The 17,704-nt window shown below is 49.8% G+C and overlaps 2 protein-coding genes across 2 annotated transcripts; one reads left to right on the forward strand and one right to left on the reverse strand.

Annotated features, from left to right (window-relative positions):
* Positions 1–357: 357 nt before the first annotated feature.
* BDR25DRAFT_256486 (uncharacterized protein) lies at positions 358–13,981 on the forward strand. The gene is made up of 3 exons (XM_033686412.1): positions 358–798; positions 850–13,121; positions 13,173–13,981. Exons 1-3 carry the CDS (start codon positions 510–512, stop codon positions 13,623–13,625), a joined length of 13,014 nt encoding a protein of 4,337 aa, XP_033550506.1. The 5' UTR covers positions 358–509; the 3' UTR covers positions 13,626–13,981.
* Positions 13,982–15,783: 1,802 nt separating this feature from the next.
* Positions 15,784–16,177, reverse strand: BDR25DRAFT_301843 (uncharacterized protein; the record flags this gene model as incomplete). The annotated part of the gene is made up of 1 exon (XM_033689662.1): positions 15,784–16,177. A coding segment is annotated over exon 1 (227 nt), but the record flags the coding sequence as incomplete, so codon positions are not given.
* Positions 16,178–17,704: the final 1,527 nt, after the last annotated feature.

Here is a 17,704-nt window from a genome sequence, read left to right on the forward strand (position 1 = left end):
CCATGCAGGAGCATGCAGACGATTTGGCCGGGGGGTGAACCGGCCCTCAGACATTCACGTGATGTAGCGTTGTCGTGACTTCCCGGTTTGGGATTCAGCGACTCCATAGATGAACTTCACTGGAAAGAAGGGTTGTTTCCCGCCATTAAAACACACCAACTCGATCACTACCGTCAGCTGAGCAGCACGCCACGCCCGAACTCTTCTCGAAGCAGCTCTTTTCGTTTCAGATCGATTTGTTATTGGTGTTCCGATCGGACCGTTCCCCTGTGGCTGTTGCCAAGAGTGCGGGAAGCCATTTGGACCAGCCGACCGTGCGCGTCCACCCAGATCGCGTCAAGACATTATTTTGAGACCCTGAACCGTCAACATTCACCCCCATCATCACCCGGACTTGCGTGCCCCGTCCCGTGCCGATTCTCACCTTTACCCCATCTCGCTTTCCTGCACCACCCGTCGGAAGCAGCGAAACACATGTCTTCTCCCCCGAATCTCCCTTAAACGACAGCATGGAGGGACCGCTGGCTCCAGGGGCGGCCAACGGCAACATCCGATCACCAAGCCCAACGACACCGGCGATAGACCCCCAGATCATCGTCGATTATCTCGAGAGGGTCCTCGATGTCAATCTCGGCGCTTCAGAGCAAGACCTCCGCGCTCCGGGCAGTCTCCTGTCACCCTCCAGAATACACGACACCCTTCAGCGATGCACCCGGTTCGCACTTGAGACGCAGACGGTCATATACGTCATCAAGGACAGAGTTGATGAGACTCACAAAGATGGGCTGGAGCCAAATGGCAAGCAGCATGTTGGCGATGAGGGAGCGTCACCACTGACTAGAGACACAGGTGTTTCAGCACACTATACCTATACCGTTTCCTCAGACCTTTTGCCTTCTCCTACCTGCGCAACGTACATGGTCATTACGAAGCAACCGATACCTATAGACCCTACGATACCCATCAGCCAACAGGTGCTGATTAATACTCTCCCTGGCTTTACCCTTCGCAATAATAATGCTTCTTCGCAAGAGTTGTCCCCTTACGCACCCTTATCTTCACTTCTTCAACACGCGGTTGAGCCGTATTTTGATGCATACACCAAAGACCAGCGCAGCCGGACGGGGTATAGCAAGGGTGACAATGACGCAAGGACGGGTATTTCGGCCACTAAGAAGAAGCTGGCGGAGCTGGCGCTGAGTCTGCAGCACCTGCAGCAGAATGTTGAGATTCCAGAACTGCTCCTACCTTTGCACCCTATCATCCAGAATGCGCTGGAGAGCGCCGAAGAACGCAACGTCAAGCCTGTCCCGGAGCTGCTGCCTGCCGCCGTACTCACCGACAGCAGCTTTCTCAACGGGCTTCAAGCGACGGTGAACGGATGGATTAAGTCAATTCAGAATATCACCAGGACTTCGCGAGATGCACAAACTGGAACGGCAACGCAAGAGATTAATTTCTGGCTTTCTATGGAATCCAGGTTGGAGGACATTGAGGCCCAGCTCAGTAGCCCTGGTGTGAAGTTGACACTGGATGTATTGAAGAATGCAAAGCGATTCCAGGCCACAGTCAGTTTCAGCGCCGACACTGGATTGAAAGAGACGACAGATCTTGTCCAAAAATACAATCAGTTGATGCGAGACTTTCCCTTGGATGAGTTGCTGTCGGCTACTTCCCTTCAGAAGGTCCAGGAGGCAATCCAGCAGATCTTTAGTCACATGAACAAGAAGCTCCGCATCTGTCCTTATCCCGTTCGGCGAGCCCTCCCTCTGGTGGAAGCCATTTCAGGTGATCTGCAAGACCGGCTGAAGAAGTTGTTGAACGGCAAAGTCCTCATGTCCATGGAGTATCCGGAGTTCCAAGCCATTATGGGCACGGCCGAAGGAATATGGCGCGCCTGGGAGGAGAACGTCAAGGAGTTTACCAACGTTGCCCGCGAGGTGACGAGGCGAAGGAACGAGAAATTCATCCCCATCAAAATTGCAGCTCGTCACAAGGAAATCGAGGAGCGACTTCGGTACATTACAACTTTCAGAAAGAACCACGAGCAGCTGCAGCGAACAATTGTCGATGTTCTTGGCTCGCAGTCGTCTCTCCCATCTGCCTCCGACGGATCACCTACTAGGGAAGCCGTCATTGTCGAAGAAATTGGTGACGTGGACGCCGTTGAGGAAGTTGCCCAAGCTTATGGCTTCCTAAAGGAGGTTGATGTGATGGAGGTTAACGAGGCCGGCACTGCATTATTTGAGCAGGCTGAGCAAAAGTACAACGAGCGGACCTCCCGAGTAGAGAACTCTATCATTGCGAGGTTGAGGGATCGCCTTGGAACCGCCAAGTCGGCCAGCGAGATGTTTCGCGTTTTCTCAAAGTTTAATCCTCTCTTTGTGCGACCAAAGATTCGAGGAGCTATTTCTGAGTACCAGACTCAACTTATCGAAAATGTCAAGGAGGACATCTCGGCGCTCCATGAGAGGTTTAAGCGGCAATATGGAAACTCCGAGGCACACGCGATGGCCCAACTTCGCGACTTCCCTCCTGTTTCTGGTGCCGTCATCTGGGCTCGACAGATTGAGACTCAGCTGGAGAACTACATGGGTAAAGTCGAAGACATTTTGGGTAAAGAATGGGCCCTCCACGCAGAAGGCCAAAAGCTTCAAGCGGAGACTAGCATGTTTAAGAAAAAGCTCGATACCCGACCGATTTTTGAGTCCTGGCTGCAAGAAGTTGCTCGACGAAAACTATCAATATCTGGACGACTCTTCCTGATTAGCAAGAATCGTGCAGCCGGCAACATACTTGAGCTGAACGTGAACTTCGACGCACAGGTAATCGCTCTCTTCAAAGAAGTTCGAAACTTGACATGGCGCGGCTACCAAGTACCCCACGGAATCAACAACATCTCCAAGGAGGCGAAACGAGTATACCCATATGCTGTCAGCCTGATGGAGAGCGTGCGAACTTACACCCAGACCGTACGATCCATTGGGGAGATGACTGGAGTCGCGTTACTTTTGAACGGTTACCTTAACGATGTTCAAGGCTTAGTTGGCAAGGGCGTTCCCCTTAAATGGGAATCATTCGTCCACGCTTATGATCTCCACATCCGACAAACTAACTTCCCTCCTGGAACATCCGGTGCTGTTCGAAGCGAGAGCAAGCATGTTCAATTCGTCCGTGAATTTGCTGCAGCCACATCCTTGTTGCAGGCGAAAGTAGCAACGCTACTGTCAATCAATGTGACTGTTGAGAAGGCTCTAAAGGACCTGGAAATATGCCCCTACAATACGGAGTCTTTCAGACAGAATCTGGAGACAATTCAACGTTCTGTCGATCAACTTAACCTGGAGAATTATTCGAACCTGGCCTCATGGGTCTCGGAGATGAATGCACGAATAGAGTCTATCTTGCTGGTACGGCTGAGCCGGGCGATCACAGAGTGGATCGAAGTGTTCAACAACGTCGAAGATCAAGATCATAGACCCATTAGCCAACCCGCGGTGTCTGAGACGACGGACGAGAAACCAAGGCTCACAAAGCTCGTTCACGAGATCACAATGCGGAATCAAGTCATCTACCTCGACCCGCCACTTGAATTCGCCCGCGCTAGCTGGCTAGAACAACTCCAGCAATGGCTCGCTGTGATATGTACTCTGCAGAAGGTGAAAGCCTCGCGATACGAGATGCGCTTGGAAGCTGTCGACGACACCGCGATGAACCAATTCGTGGACCTTCCAAGCCGCTGCACAGACTCCTTGATGCAGGTATACGGCGCTATTGAGGGCAAGCTTCGCGACATATCTTCCTACGTCGATGAGTGGCTACAGTTCCAGTCATTATGGGATCTCCAGTCGGAATATGTCTACGATGTTCTGGGAGAGGCTCTCTCGCGATGGCTACAGCTCCTCCAGGAAATCCGAAAGACGCGTGCTACGTTCGACACCTCGGAGGTCAGTCGATCCTTCGGATACGTCACTGTCGACTATGACCAGGTTCAAGTCAAAGTCAATGCCAAGTACGATCAATGGCAGCACGAGATCTTGATGAAGTTTGCAAGTAGACTTGGGCAACGTATGAGTGAGGTGTACGCCGAAATTGAGAGGGCTCGTAAAGACTTGGAGAGCCAGTCGCTCGAAGCATCCTCCACTGCACAAGCAGTCTCATTCATTACCACTGTTCAGCAGTGTAAGAGGAAAGTCCAGGTCTGGGGACCAGAGGTGGAAGTTTTCCGTCAGGGCCAGATCGCGCTCAACCGCCAACGCTATCAGTTTCCACCTGATTGGTTACCTATGGAGCAGATTGACCATGAGTGGCAGACTCTCAACGATGTCTTGGAAAGGAAGACGAAGATTGCAAATGACCAGGCCGATGGTCTTCGAGCAAAGATCATTGCAGAGGACAGAGTTATCAATCAGAAGATTGCGGATATAACGGCACAATGGGCTGAGGAGAAGCCTGTGTCTGGGAACATTCCCCCAGCAGACGCGTCGGCGACACTTTCGACGTTCGATCACAAACTCAACCAATTGCGTACGGAGTCTGAGAACATTTCTAAAGCTAAGGATGCCCTGAATCTTCCTTCATCACCAGACAACATTCTTTCGTCGCTGCTCGAGGAAGTCCAGGATTTCAAGTCGGTTTGGGCTTCGTTGGGCACGATTTGGAGCAGTATTGATGAGCTCCGTGAGACCCTTTGGAATAGCATCCAGCCTCGTAAGCTTCGCAACAATCTCGACAATCTCGTGAAGATGACCAAAGATATGCCGAGCCGAATGCGACAGTATGCAGCGTTCGAGTATGTTCAGAACAACTTGAAGCAGCTTCTGAAAGTCAACTCCCTTCTCAGCGAGATGCGTTCAGACGCTGTTAGGGAGCGACATTGGGCCAAGATTTTCAAGCAACTGAGACCCCAGAAGCGATACTCTGCTGTGTCTATGACTCTTGGTGACGTCTGGGACCTACAGCTTGGTCCGAGTGAGAAGATTATTCGGGATGTCATCACGCAGGCTCAAGGAGAGATGGCTCTTGAAGAATTCCTGAAGCAAGTCCGTGAGACTTGGCAAAACTACTCCCTGGAACTTGTCAACTACCAGAACAAGTGTCGTCTTATCCGCGGTTGGGACGATCTTTTCGCTAAGTGCAGTGAGAATTTGAATTCGCTGCAAGCTATGAGACATTCTCCATATTACAAAGAGTTTGAAGAGGATGCATCGGCCTGGGAAGAGAAGCTTAACCGTGTACATGTCCTCTTCGATGTCTGGATCGATGTCCAGCGCCAATGGGTGTATCTCGAAGGAGTCTTTACTGGCAATGCCGATATCAAACACCTACTCCCAATGGAGTCATCACGTTTCCAGAACATTAACTCCGAGTTCTTGTCCGTCATGAAGAAAGTCTCTCGGTCACCATTCGTTCTTGATGTTCTGGGCATCTCTGGTGTGCAAAAGTCTCTCGAACGTCTAGCCGAGCTTTTAAATAAGATCCAGAAAGCGTTGGGAGAGTACCTTGAGCGTGAACGCGTATCATTCCCTCGATTCTACTTTGTCGGTGATGAAGATCTTCTTGAAATCATTGGCAACAGCAACGATACCCTCCGCATAGCCAAACATTTGAGGAAGATGTTTGCTGGTATCTCAGGTCTCGTTACGGACGAAAACTCAACAATCCTAGGATTTACCTCAAAGGAGGGCGAGGAGGTTATGCTTCGAAAGGAAATATCTTTGGCGAAAACACCTCGAATCAACGAATGGCTTGGAGCGCTCGAATTGAATATGAAGAGCACCCTTGCGGAGTTAACTATAGAGGCCTTCCAAGAGTTCGAGGCGCTTTCGGCTGCTGATGCCATGGATCCCGAGGCTTTCGATGCCTACATCGCTAAATACCCCGCGCAAGTTGTCGTCCTTGGAACCCAAGTCGCCTGGACTACAGCCGTAGAGAGGTCTCTTACTGAAGAAGGAGTTAGCCTGCCCCAACTGTATGATAAGCAAGTCAATATCCTGAAGTTGCTTGCAACCTCCGTCCTTGGCGACCTCGAACCCATCCAACGGAGGAAATGCGAGCATCTAATCACAGAGTTCGTCCACCAGCGCGATGTCATCCACAAGCTGCAAAAAGTTGGCGCGCGCTCACCTACCCACCACATGTGGCTGCTTTCCATGCGCTACGTCTATGAGCCTGAGAGAGACTTGTTACAGCGACTCAAAATCAAGATGGCCAATGCTGTTCTCGATTATGGCTTTGAATACCTCGGTGTAGCAGAGCGCCTCGTTCGGACACCACTTACTGATCGATGTTTCCTCACCCTCACCCAAGCCTTGTGCCAGCGGCTTGGTGGATCTCCTTATGGACCAGCAGGCACTGGAAAGACTGAATCAGTTAAGGCGTTGGGTGTGCAGCTCGGTCGATTCACTCTGGTCTTCTGCTGTGACGATACGTTCGACTTCCAGGCTATGGGCCGTATCTTCCTCGGTATTTGCCAAGTAGGTGCCTGGGGCTGCTTCGACGAGTTCAATCGTTTGGAAGAGCGAATCCTATCTGCTGTGTCCCAGCAAGTACAAAACATCCAGCTCGGACTTCGGAAAGGAGCCGAAGACGAGAAGTCGTCTCAGATTGAGTTGATTGGCCGCCAATTGAAAGTCAATTCTCAAACCGGCATCTTCATCACCATGAACCCAGGTTATGCAGGCCGTTCCAATCTTCCGGACAATTTGAAGAAACTCTTCCGAAGCGTCGCTATGTCTAAACCTGACAAGGAACTTATTGCCGAAGTTATGCTTTACTCTCAAGGTTTCTCTCGTGCGAAGGAATTATCTAAGCAGGTGGTACCTTTCTTCGACACCTGTGCTGTCAGCCTTTCGAAGCAGGCACATTACGATTTTGGTCTCCGAGCCTTAAAGAGTGTGCTTGTTAGCTCTGGTGGACTCAAGCGAGCTCGCATTGCCGCGCAGGGTTCACTGCCCGCGGATGAGGAGGTCATGGAACCGCAGATTATTGTCCAGAGTCTGCGGGAGACAATGGCACCAAAGCTGATCCGCTCTGATGCTGACATCATGAAGACTATCGAAGCCGACTCTTTCCCTGGGGTCGAGTATATTCCTGCGCCACTCGACAAACTCCAGGAGGCTATTCGCAAATCAGCAGCCGAGTCTAAGTTCATTGTCAGCGATGCCTGGATGGCAAAGATCCTCCAGTTTTACCAGATCCAGAATCTTCACCACGGTGTTATGATGGTTGGCTCATCTGGCTCCGGCAAATCAGCAGCATGGAAGACATTGCTGGCAGCTCTGCAGACAGTCGAGGGCGTGGAGGGTGTCTGTCACGTTATCGATCCCAAAGTGATGTCCAAAGAGAACCTCTACGGAACCCTGGACAGTACTACCCGTGAATGGACTGACGGCCTCTTCACAAGCATCCTTCGGAAAATCGTCGATAACCTTCGTGGCGAGGACAGCAAGCGGCACTGGATCGTCTTTGATGGTGATGTGGATCCCGAATGGGTTGAGAATTTGAACAGTGTTCTCGACGACAACAAGCTTCTCACTCTGCCAAATGGTGAACGTCTCAATCTCCCACCGAACGTTCGGATCATGTTCGAAGTCGAGACTCTTAAATACGCAACCCTCGCCACTGTCAGTCGTTGCGGTATGGTCTGGTTCAGCGACGACACCGTTGAGATTGATATGATGATATCCAACTATATTGAGAACCTCAAGACCAATCCCTTCGAAGATATCGAGGATGACTCAGTCGCCCCAGGACAGATGTCTCAGAAGACTCTTTCCGTTCAAGGAATGATCGCTGAGTTCCTGCAGATTAAACTAAGGCAGGATCGGTTCATCGAGAAGGCGCTCAGCGTGGCTAAGAAGTTTCACCACATCATGGAGTATACAGATATCCGCGCTTTGAACACGCTGTGCTCCCTGCTGAACAAGGCTTGCCGAACTGTCTTGGAGTATAATGTCCAGCATCAAGACTTCCCATTGGAGGATACTCAGATGGAAGCTTACCTCTCGAAGAAGCTGTTGCTTGCCTTGGTATGGGCCCTAGTTGGAGACTGTCCTTTGGCAGAGCGCAAGCAGTTTGGAGATCTTATCGCTGGCCTTACAGATGTCGAACTTCCACCATTGTCTGACACCACCTCCCTCATTGACTTCGATGTCCAGCCCGAGAAGGCAGACTGGATCATGTGGCAGAGTCAAGTTCCCAATGTTGAAGTTAACACTCACTCTATCATTCAGACGGATGTGGTCATTCCGACTCTCGACACCGTTCGCCACGAAGATGTCCTCTATTCCTGGCTTGCAGAACATAAACCTCTCCTGCTTTGTGGTCCCCCTGGCTCTGGTAAAACCATGACTCTCTTCAGCGCACTTCGTAAACTGCCGAACATGCAGGTCGTAGGCCTTAACTTCTCAAGCGCCACGACCCCTGACCTCCTTATCAAGACTTTCGAACAGTATTGCGAATACAAGAAGACACTTAACGGAGTTCAGCTCACGCCTACCCAGATTGGTCGTTGGCTCATCATCTTTTGCGACGAAATCAACCTTCCAGCTCCCGACAAGTATGGCACCCAGCGAGCCATCTCCTTCCTCAGGCAATTAGTTGAACAGAACGGATTCTGGAGGACTTCTGACAAGACTTGGGTTACTCTCGATCGCATTCAGTTCGTCGGTGCATGCAACCCCCCAACAGATGCAGGGCGTACCCCCATGGCTCTTCGATTCTTGCGTCATGCCCCATTGATTATGGTCGACTATCCTGGAGAGCAGTCACTACTCCAAATTTACGGCACATTCAATAGTGCGGTCTTGAAGATCATTCCGACCCTGCGTGGTTACTCAGAGGCGTTGACTAAGGCAATGGTACAGCTCTACGCGGAATCTCAGAAGCGCTTCACCCCAGATATCCAGCCACATTACGTCTACTCCCCTCGTGAGCTGACTCGATGGGTCCGAGGTGTGTACGAAGCACTCCGACCGCTCGAGACCTTACCTGTGGAAGGGCTCATCCGAATCTGGGCCCATGAAGCTTTGCGCCTCTTCCAAGACCGTCTCATTGACGAAGATGAGAGAAAGTGGACTGAAGAATGCGTCCATCGTATTGCTGCCGAACACTTCCCTACCATGGATGAAGGGAAGGCGCTTGGAGGGCCTATTCTCTTCTCGAACTGGCTCTCTAAGAACTACGTGCCAGTCGAACGCGACCAGCTCCGGGACTTTGTCAAGGCGCGTCTGAAGACCTTCTGTGAGGAAGAGGTTGACGTTCCATTGATCCTCTTCAACGATGTTTTGGAACACGTTCTTCGAATTGACCGAGTATTCCGTCAACCCCAAGGCCATCTGATCTTGATTGGCGTCAGCGGTAGTGGCAAGACAACATTGTCGCGATTCGTGGCCTGGATGAACGGTTTGAAGGTTTACCAGATCAAGGTTCACGGAAAGTACTCCAGCGAGGACTTTGACGAGGACCTGCGAAATGTCCTCCGAAGATGTGGTTGCAAGGGTGAAAAGATATGCTTCATCATGGACGAGTCCAACGTCCTTGACTCTGGTTTCCTTGAGCGCATGAACACACTTCTCGCCAACGCCGAGGTTCCTGGTCTTTTCGAAGGGGACGAATACGCGTCGTTGATGACGGCTATCAAGGAAGGTGCTCAGAGGCAGGGCACCATTCTCGACTCTCAGGAGGAGCTCTACAAGTGGTTCACTGAGCAGATTGTGAAGAACTTGCATGTCGTCTTCACAATGAATCCGCCCGAGGAAGGTCTGTCATCTAAGGCCGCTACTAGTCCCGCGTTGTTCAATCGCTGCGTGCTTAACTGGTTCGGTGACTGGTCCGATCAAGCTCTTTACCAAGTGGGCTCTGAACTCACACAATCTGTCGACTTGGACCGACCGAATTTCAATGCTCCGGATAGCATTCCTGTCGCATACCGTGGACTCAATCTTCCGCCGTCTCACCGTGAGAGCGTTGTTAATGCTATGGTGTATATTCATTACTCGTTGCATAACTTTAACACGAAGCTACAGAAGCAGCAGAATAAGACCACTTATCTCACGCCTCGACACTTCCTGGACTTCGTTGCACAATATGTCAAGCTCTACAATGAGAAGCGCGAAGACCTGGAGGAACAGCAACGCCATCTCAATGTTGGTTTGGAAAAATTGCGTGAGACTGTCGACAAGGTTAGGGATTTGAGGGTGAGCTTGAAGGATAAACAGACGCAGTTGGAAGAGAAGGACAAAGAAGCGAACGAGAAGTTGCAGAAGATGATTGCGGATCAGCGTAAGGCGGAGCAGGAGAAGGCAGGCTCGTTGGAGACCCAGACCAAGCTCGCCAAAGCAGAGGAGGAGATAGCGTCTCGAAAGGAGGTTGTCATGAACGACTTGGCGGCTGCTGAACCTGCTGTGATTGAAGCGCAGAAGAGCGTCCAGAACATCAAGCGACAACATCTTACCGAAGTCCGATCCATGGCGAATCCTCCTGCTGGTGTCAAGTTGGCGCTGGAGGCTGTCTGCACCCTTCTCGGCCACAAGATTGCTGCCTGGAGGGATATACAGGCCGTTGTCAGGCGCGATGACTTCATCGCTAGTATTGTCCAATTTGACAACGAGAGGCAGATGACAGCTCCCCTTCGTCGGAAGATGCAGCATGATTTCCTTTCGAAGGAGGATTTTACTTTCGAGAGGGTCAACCGTGCTTCCAAGGCCTGCGGTCCCCTTGTGCAGTGGACTGCGGCCCAAGTCAACTACTCCGATATCCTCGATCGAGTGGGTCCACTTCGTGCAGAGGTTGACCAATTGGAAGCGGATGCACAGGCAACGAAGGATGAGGCGAAGGAAACCGAACTCTTGATTAAGGAACTCGAGGATAGTATCACGCGATACAAGACGGAATATGCGGCTTTAATCAGCGAAACGCAAGCCATCAAGTCTGAAATGTCGACTGTCCAGTTCAAAGTCGACCGAAGCGTCCGTCTTCTTGATAGTTTATCCTCTGAACGATCTCGATGGGAGGAAAGCAGCAAGTCGTTCGACTCTCAGATTGACACTATTGTCGGAGACGTTCTTGTTGCTGCAGCCTTTATCGCCTACGGAGGTTACTACGACCAACAATACAGGAAGACTATGATGGAAGACTGGCTACACCACCTTTCTCTTTCTGGCATCAGCTTCAAGCCACTCAACCCTGTAACCGAATATCTCTCTACCGCTGATGAGAGACTGACTTGGCAGCACAACTCTTTGCCAGTTGACGACTTGTGCACCGAAAACGCTATCATCCTGAAGAGGTTCAACCGCTACCCATTGATCATCGACCCCTCTGGCAGAGTCGCAGACTTCTTGCAGAACGAGTGCAAGGACCGACGTCTAACCGTCACGAGTTTCTTGGATGATTCCTTCACTAAGCAATTGGAGAGCTCCCTACGCTTTGGCAACCCGATCTTGATTCAGGACGCCGAGCATTTGGACCCTATCCTCAATCATGTGCTCAACAAGGAATACCAAAAGACTGGTGGTCGTGTGCTCATTCAGCTTGGCAAGCAGGAAATCGATTTCTCGCCTTCATTCAAGCTATATTTGTCTACACGCGATCCTTCGGCTAATTTTGCTCCCGATATCTGCAGTCGAACCACATTCGTCAATTTTACGGTTACGCAGAGCAGTCTGCAGACTCAAACGCTCAACGAAGTGCTCAAGTCGGAGAGGCCGGATGTGGATGAGCGACGATCCAATCTCATTAAGATGCAAGGAGAGTTCAGCGTTCATCTCCGACAATTGGAGAAGCGCCTGCTTCAGGCTCTCAACGAGTCTCGCGGAAACATTCTCGATGATGACCGTGTCATCGAAACTTTGGAGACTCTTAAGAAGGAAGCCGCTGAGATCTCGGCTAAGGTTGCAGAAACTGGTGACGTTATGAAGGAAGTCGATAATATCACCAAGGAGTATACTGTTGTTGCTCGTTCTTGTTCGGCAATCTTCGCTGTCCTGGAGCAGCTACACCATCTTAATCACTTTTACCAATTCTCGCTTCAGTACTTTACGCAGATCTTTGCAAATGTACTGCGGAAGATTAAGAACTCTGGAATGACTGGCCATGCGGTTCGTATTGATCAGATTCTGACTGAGCTTTTTGTGGATACCTATCGTCGAACCTCGCTCTCGCTATTGCAGAAGGATCGTGTTACCCTGGCTATGCTTTTGGTCCAAGCTGCTCCTTATAAGATGGACAAGACCCTGATCGACACAATTCTCGACAAGGATTTGGAGGCAGTGGATATCTCTACCCAACCAGAACGCAAAGATGAAGCGATGGCTCGTGCCGCTAAACTCACCATCTTCAAAGGTGAACTGGACAAAGTGGACGCTGCGGCATTTAACAATTTCCTCACAGAGGAGCTCGGAGAACGACATGTTCCCCAAGCTTGGCCTGTGGATCTCCCTAAGTTTGACCGACATCTTCGATCTCTCGTTTTGGTCAAGCTCTTCCGTGTGGATCGTTTCGTCCCTGCTGTCGAGCGCTTTGTCACTGAGGTACTTGGCAAGGGTCTACTGGATGCTAGTGGCGATCTGAGCGAGATTGTCAAGCAAGTCACGGCCGTGACACCTGTGGCCCTCAGCTCCAGCCCTGGCTTCGATGCAAGCTACAAGGTCGACAATCTGGTTGAGAGGGAACATGCTACATGCACCAACATTGCCATGGGTTCGAACGAAGGTGTGGAAAGTGCGGACAAGGCAATCAACAACGCCGCCACTACTGGCAACTGGGTACTTGTCAAGAACGTTCATCTGGCACCTCAATGGCTTCAGTCGCTTGAGAAGAGGCTTGAATCTCTCAAACCTAACCCCGACTTCCGTCTCTTCTTGTCCATGGAGTCAAGCCCGAAGATCCCAGTCAATCTTCTTCGTGCCTCTCGCGTCTTGTCCTATGAACAGCCCGCAGGTATCCGTGCCAATATGAAGGATTCACTGTCATCCTTGGCAGAAAAAGCGACGAAGCAGCCGGTCGAAAAAGCTCGCGTCTACTTGTTGCTGTCCTTCCTTCATGCAGTGATTCAAGAGCGTCTACGATACGCGCCTACTCTTGGATGGAAGGGCTTCTGGGAGTTTAACGACAGCGATGTAAGCCCACCTCTTTCGTTACTTCATTCTGTATGCTAACATCGCATCTAGTACGAATGCTGCAGCTTCGTAATCGATACTTGGATCGACTCTGTCGCACATGGACGCACCAACATCGCTCCCAAGAATATCCCCTGGGACATGATCCGCACCCTAATTACCGAAATGTACGGCGGCAAAATCGACGACGAGGCTGACTTCCGCATACTTTCCTCCATCGTTGAAAACTGTATGACACCTGTCGCCTTCGAAGACAACTTCAAGATTGTCAAGGACACAGAGCAGAGCGAGGGCTTGGAGCTGCCGAGCTCTACAGGTTGGAGAGAGTTCATGGGATGGGTGAATGACTTGCCGGAGCGTGAGCCGCCGACTTATCTGGGGCTACCAGCGAATGCAGAGAAGTTGTTGCTAGTGGGGCAGGCGAAGGAGATGGTGGCAAATTTGGAGAAGGTTATGAGGATGTTGGACGAGGGGGAGCAGATCATGGCGGAAGCGGAAGGTTGATACTGGACTTCTTTATTTGAGGGCTTGATTTGGAAGACGATTCACATTCGCTTTAGTGGGGTTTCTTTGCTATCTCTCTCTCTTCTCTCACTGATGTCGATCAATCATCTCTTAGGAGATGTTAGGGGGCGTATTGGGTTTGGTCGTCCGTGCATTGCTTGCGTGCATGCATGAATTGGTGGCATGGGAAGGCAGTCTTTTTCTGGGAGAGTCGAGCGATCAATTACTTGCGTCTTGCTTTAGCTGTTGGGGGCTCAGTTTGCGAATTGCTGATATACCCATTACCCTTTTTTTGTATTCAGATTTTCCTTCGGTTCAGATTGTGTTTTTAGTGATTGTAATACAGCTATGCAGCTTTTTGTGCTAGGTTTAGGTACGTGTGATGTGATAATATGAGAGGTGGTAGGAGGATGTGTGTATGCTAGAGCGTGGCGTTAGGCTTGTCTGCTCTACCCTGAGCATTCATTTCTATGTTTTAGATACTACCAAATAAATTTTTTTCCTATCTATCTTATATAAGTATTCTATCTATAAATGTGCTTCATCCATAGCTTATTCACCTGATCTCGATGTGTATACCAGCGATTGTCTTCACTTCGCTGGCTAGTGTTTAATTAAGGTTTCCAGGCATTCAAGACTTCGGCCCGAGCAATTTCTGTTCATGTTTTCATCATCTACCCAGAGCTTACCGCTACAATCCCATACTTCATCGCCTGCTTGGTTACCTTGCTGAGTTTGGGGTACATATTTCTGTGGCTGACTTCCCCACAATACCTAGGACTTTACGTTGATATCACGGATATCTTTCATACGGCGAGCAGCCGAGACAACCTAAGAGGGCTCTCTTATCAATTATCACAAGGTAGATAAGCTCGAGCCATTCTTACTCTGCGAAGAATCCACTGGGCCTTTTAGGTGGCACATCCCCTCTTTCATCAAGTGTTTCTCGCTTTTCTCGATGCCATTCCAACACGACGGCCTCCACCACGATGGCCCTCCTTAGTGGCTCCAGCTCGAACGGCAACGACAACACAACCCTCAAGGCCTCCAGAAAAGCAAACTGTGAGCTAAGGCCACACTTCTAGTCCCCACACCCTCACTTCTCTTTTCTCCATGATACTTAAAACTCAAACTATATATCTAAACGCTTATCCACGTGTCTTGGAAAACAAAACAAAAAATCCACCCGAGTCAGGCTAGGCAGAAGGGGGAGGCGCGCGGGTTGCTCACCCCTGGTGAGATTTCACTCTTCGAGTGTGAATGTGCTAGATAGGCTCGACTGTAATGGGGGCAAGTGCAAGATGTGAGACTCGCTTCCACGTATTGGCCATAGACTATTTCACGGAGCAGAGATGAGAATATGGGTTTGGGTCTTAGACAAATGGATATCTGTTCTTATGTCAGCATGCCACTTTACAGGAAAGATTTGACTTTCCACATGAAAAGATAGCCCCCATGTTTACCAGCTAAACTCTGCATGGAAGCTCGCTCTAATATGTATTTCTTGTTCTACCCGAGGAATAATCCGCCTCTGTCTACCCACTGCCGAAACCGCCTCTTCTACTATTTTAAGGCGCAGCTCAACGTACTCCGACGGCAATCAAGCTACTAAATTGCTCCCAAAGTAAGTTCGAATATGTCTCTCTGGGCTTCTTGATGACATTGATCTTCTTCAGCAACCGCGCACCCCACGCACCCTCTTTCGCCATCTTTTATTTAAGCTATTTAGCCAAATAAAGTTCTTCTAAAACTTTAGGGAACAGCTGTTTGCCATTCTTGCTTATAGCGATGGTGATACTCCAGGTTAATTTATGAAAGTTGGGGTTACTTCTATAAACAATGGATTGATTTAGGAGAAACCTCTCTTACGCTTCTTTGAAAAGCTTTGGTTTTATGTTTCCACGTTCCACCTTATTCTTACATCTTCGGCTTTGGAGAGGCTACGTGTTGAAGAAAATTTAAGAACAGCTGATAACAGCTCGGCAGATTAGCAGCCTGAAAAATGAGGCCACTCGATGTGCAGCCTGTATCCATTGCAAAATCATACAAGCCTTCACAAGAGTTACAAGACAAACAAAATCCAGACCCTGCCAGCGAGGTTTGGATGCCAAAGAAAAGCCAAAGAATCAGACTACTGAACTTGTCGTTTACAAGGTTTCCAAAATACTAAAACAAACTAAGAATCCAAATTAAGAATTCGTCCGATGTCTGGTGTAGGTGAGGATTGGTGGCTAGATTCTCTCGCGAAATACGTTATCCAGGCTCTGACTGCTTTGACTGCTCGGCCATGTTAGAAACTCATCTCAACTAGTCTCATTTCTCATAGCGTCCGAGTTGGGGGACGTCAGTTCTTCGAACCTCATTCGGTAGATTGCTCTCATACTTCGTCTCTGCTTGATCATTGGACCGCGAAGTGCCTCCATGTTTTTCCTTTCTTCTTCCAAATTACTGAGTTGGGTAGCCATATCCTCATCAAGGTTTAGTGTCTTGCGCAATTCCTCTCTCTTCGCCTTCTGAGCCTCCCAATCTTTCATGACAGCAAACGCCTCGGCCTTCGCCCCAAACCCAATTAGATTCTTCTGTTTTTGAAACTCGACGGCCTCAGCGTTCTGCTCGAGTGCGCTGGATGCCTCGTCTAAGTCGTTGATTTCTTTCGTGACTGCTTCCTCCTCATCCATAAGCTTTTCCCGGAGAAGCCTCTGCAGTCCTTCCTTAAGAGATTCTTCGGCTTTTCGCTTTCTACTATTAGGGGGTGCACTTGAGCGGGGAGTAGGCTGCTGTTGATGCGGATCGGAGGTCTGGATTCCGCTGCTAGCATCGACAGGAGGTGGGGTTTGTTGATTTTCGGTTGAGACTTGGATTCCGTTACTGGCACTGGTGGAAATGGGCTTCTGTTGATGCGGATTTGAAGCTTGGTTTCTATTACTAAAATTACTGGCTCTGGCGGGACTGGAGCCCTGTATGGAAGCAGGCTGGGCCTGGGGTTTATTGCTGCGGTTTTCCTGAAAGGATTGCATGAGCTCGGCAAGTTCGCTCTCCGAGACCTCGGTATTTGCGGCAGATCTTTCTGGGCTCTTGTCACGTATAGCAGAGCTTGGTTCCTCTGATCGGACAACAACAATGGAGTCTTCGGTTCCATTCGAACCTTGATCCTGGTGATTTGGTAGACCCTGCTGCTCTACTTCGTATACTACCCGTAAGCTTGGAAGAAGTCGTTTTGTGAAGTCTGTAAAGTCTCCTCCTACGCCATCCTCCACGACCTCTTCAGCCAAGAAAATGTACTTGAGCAAATAACCGAAGTTATGGATTTTCCCCCGACTATTCTGACCAGGGAGTCGCTTAAACGGTCGGACCAGATATTCCTCAAATTCGGAGAGCTCGATGAGAGGGAGAGTAACGGGACTTCCCTGGCCCCGGGTATGGCGAAAGAGACGCATTTCCCATTGAGCTTTGTCGCTTTTCCGAACCAAACACGCCAGAATCTCCTCGGATGACGTTCGGCCAATTAGGATACTTCGACGGGTTGAGATCTTGTTCCCTAGAGATATCCTTCCTCGCCACTCTAGGCGTCGCGGGAAAGCTTCAAGAAGGTGGAGCTCATCGTGCTCGCGGAGCCAATCGTGTATGTAGTGAACGAGAGGCGAGCTTGAATTGTACCCAAAACTTAGAACAGGTGAAGGAGGCATTGCTTAATTGTATGTTGGTCAGGTTTCTTTGTGTAGCTACATCGAAGAGCTCGACCTAAGGATATCCAAAAATTGCGATGGCTGGGTCGAGGATCAGCAAAGTCTAGCCGCACTATGACAAATTAGGCAGGGATAAGCGAACCCAACCTTTCTTTTGTTGAGCCACACGTCGTTCGAGCATGATACAAAACAAGTCACGATAATCGCATAATATATACATTCACTATTCGGGACGCCGAAATCAAATATTTTGCATTAAATTGGCCTTACAGTCTGCATATTCAATTAGGAGAAAGACCATGATAATTGGGGACTTGGTTAACGCACATCATCTGGTGCGCAACCTTCGCCACAAACCCGCCATTAACCACGGTAATACCCTCTGCTCTGTAT

The sequence above is a fragment of the Lindgomyces ingoldianus genome, assembly GCF_010093535.1.
Source record: "Lindgomyces ingoldianus strain ATCC 200398 unplaced genomic scaffold BDR25scaffold_8, whole genome shotgun sequence".
NCBI classification, from domain to species: domain Eukaryota; kingdom Fungi; phylum Ascomycota; class Dothideomycetes; order Pleosporales; family Lindgomycetaceae; genus Lindgomyces; species Lindgomyces ingoldianus.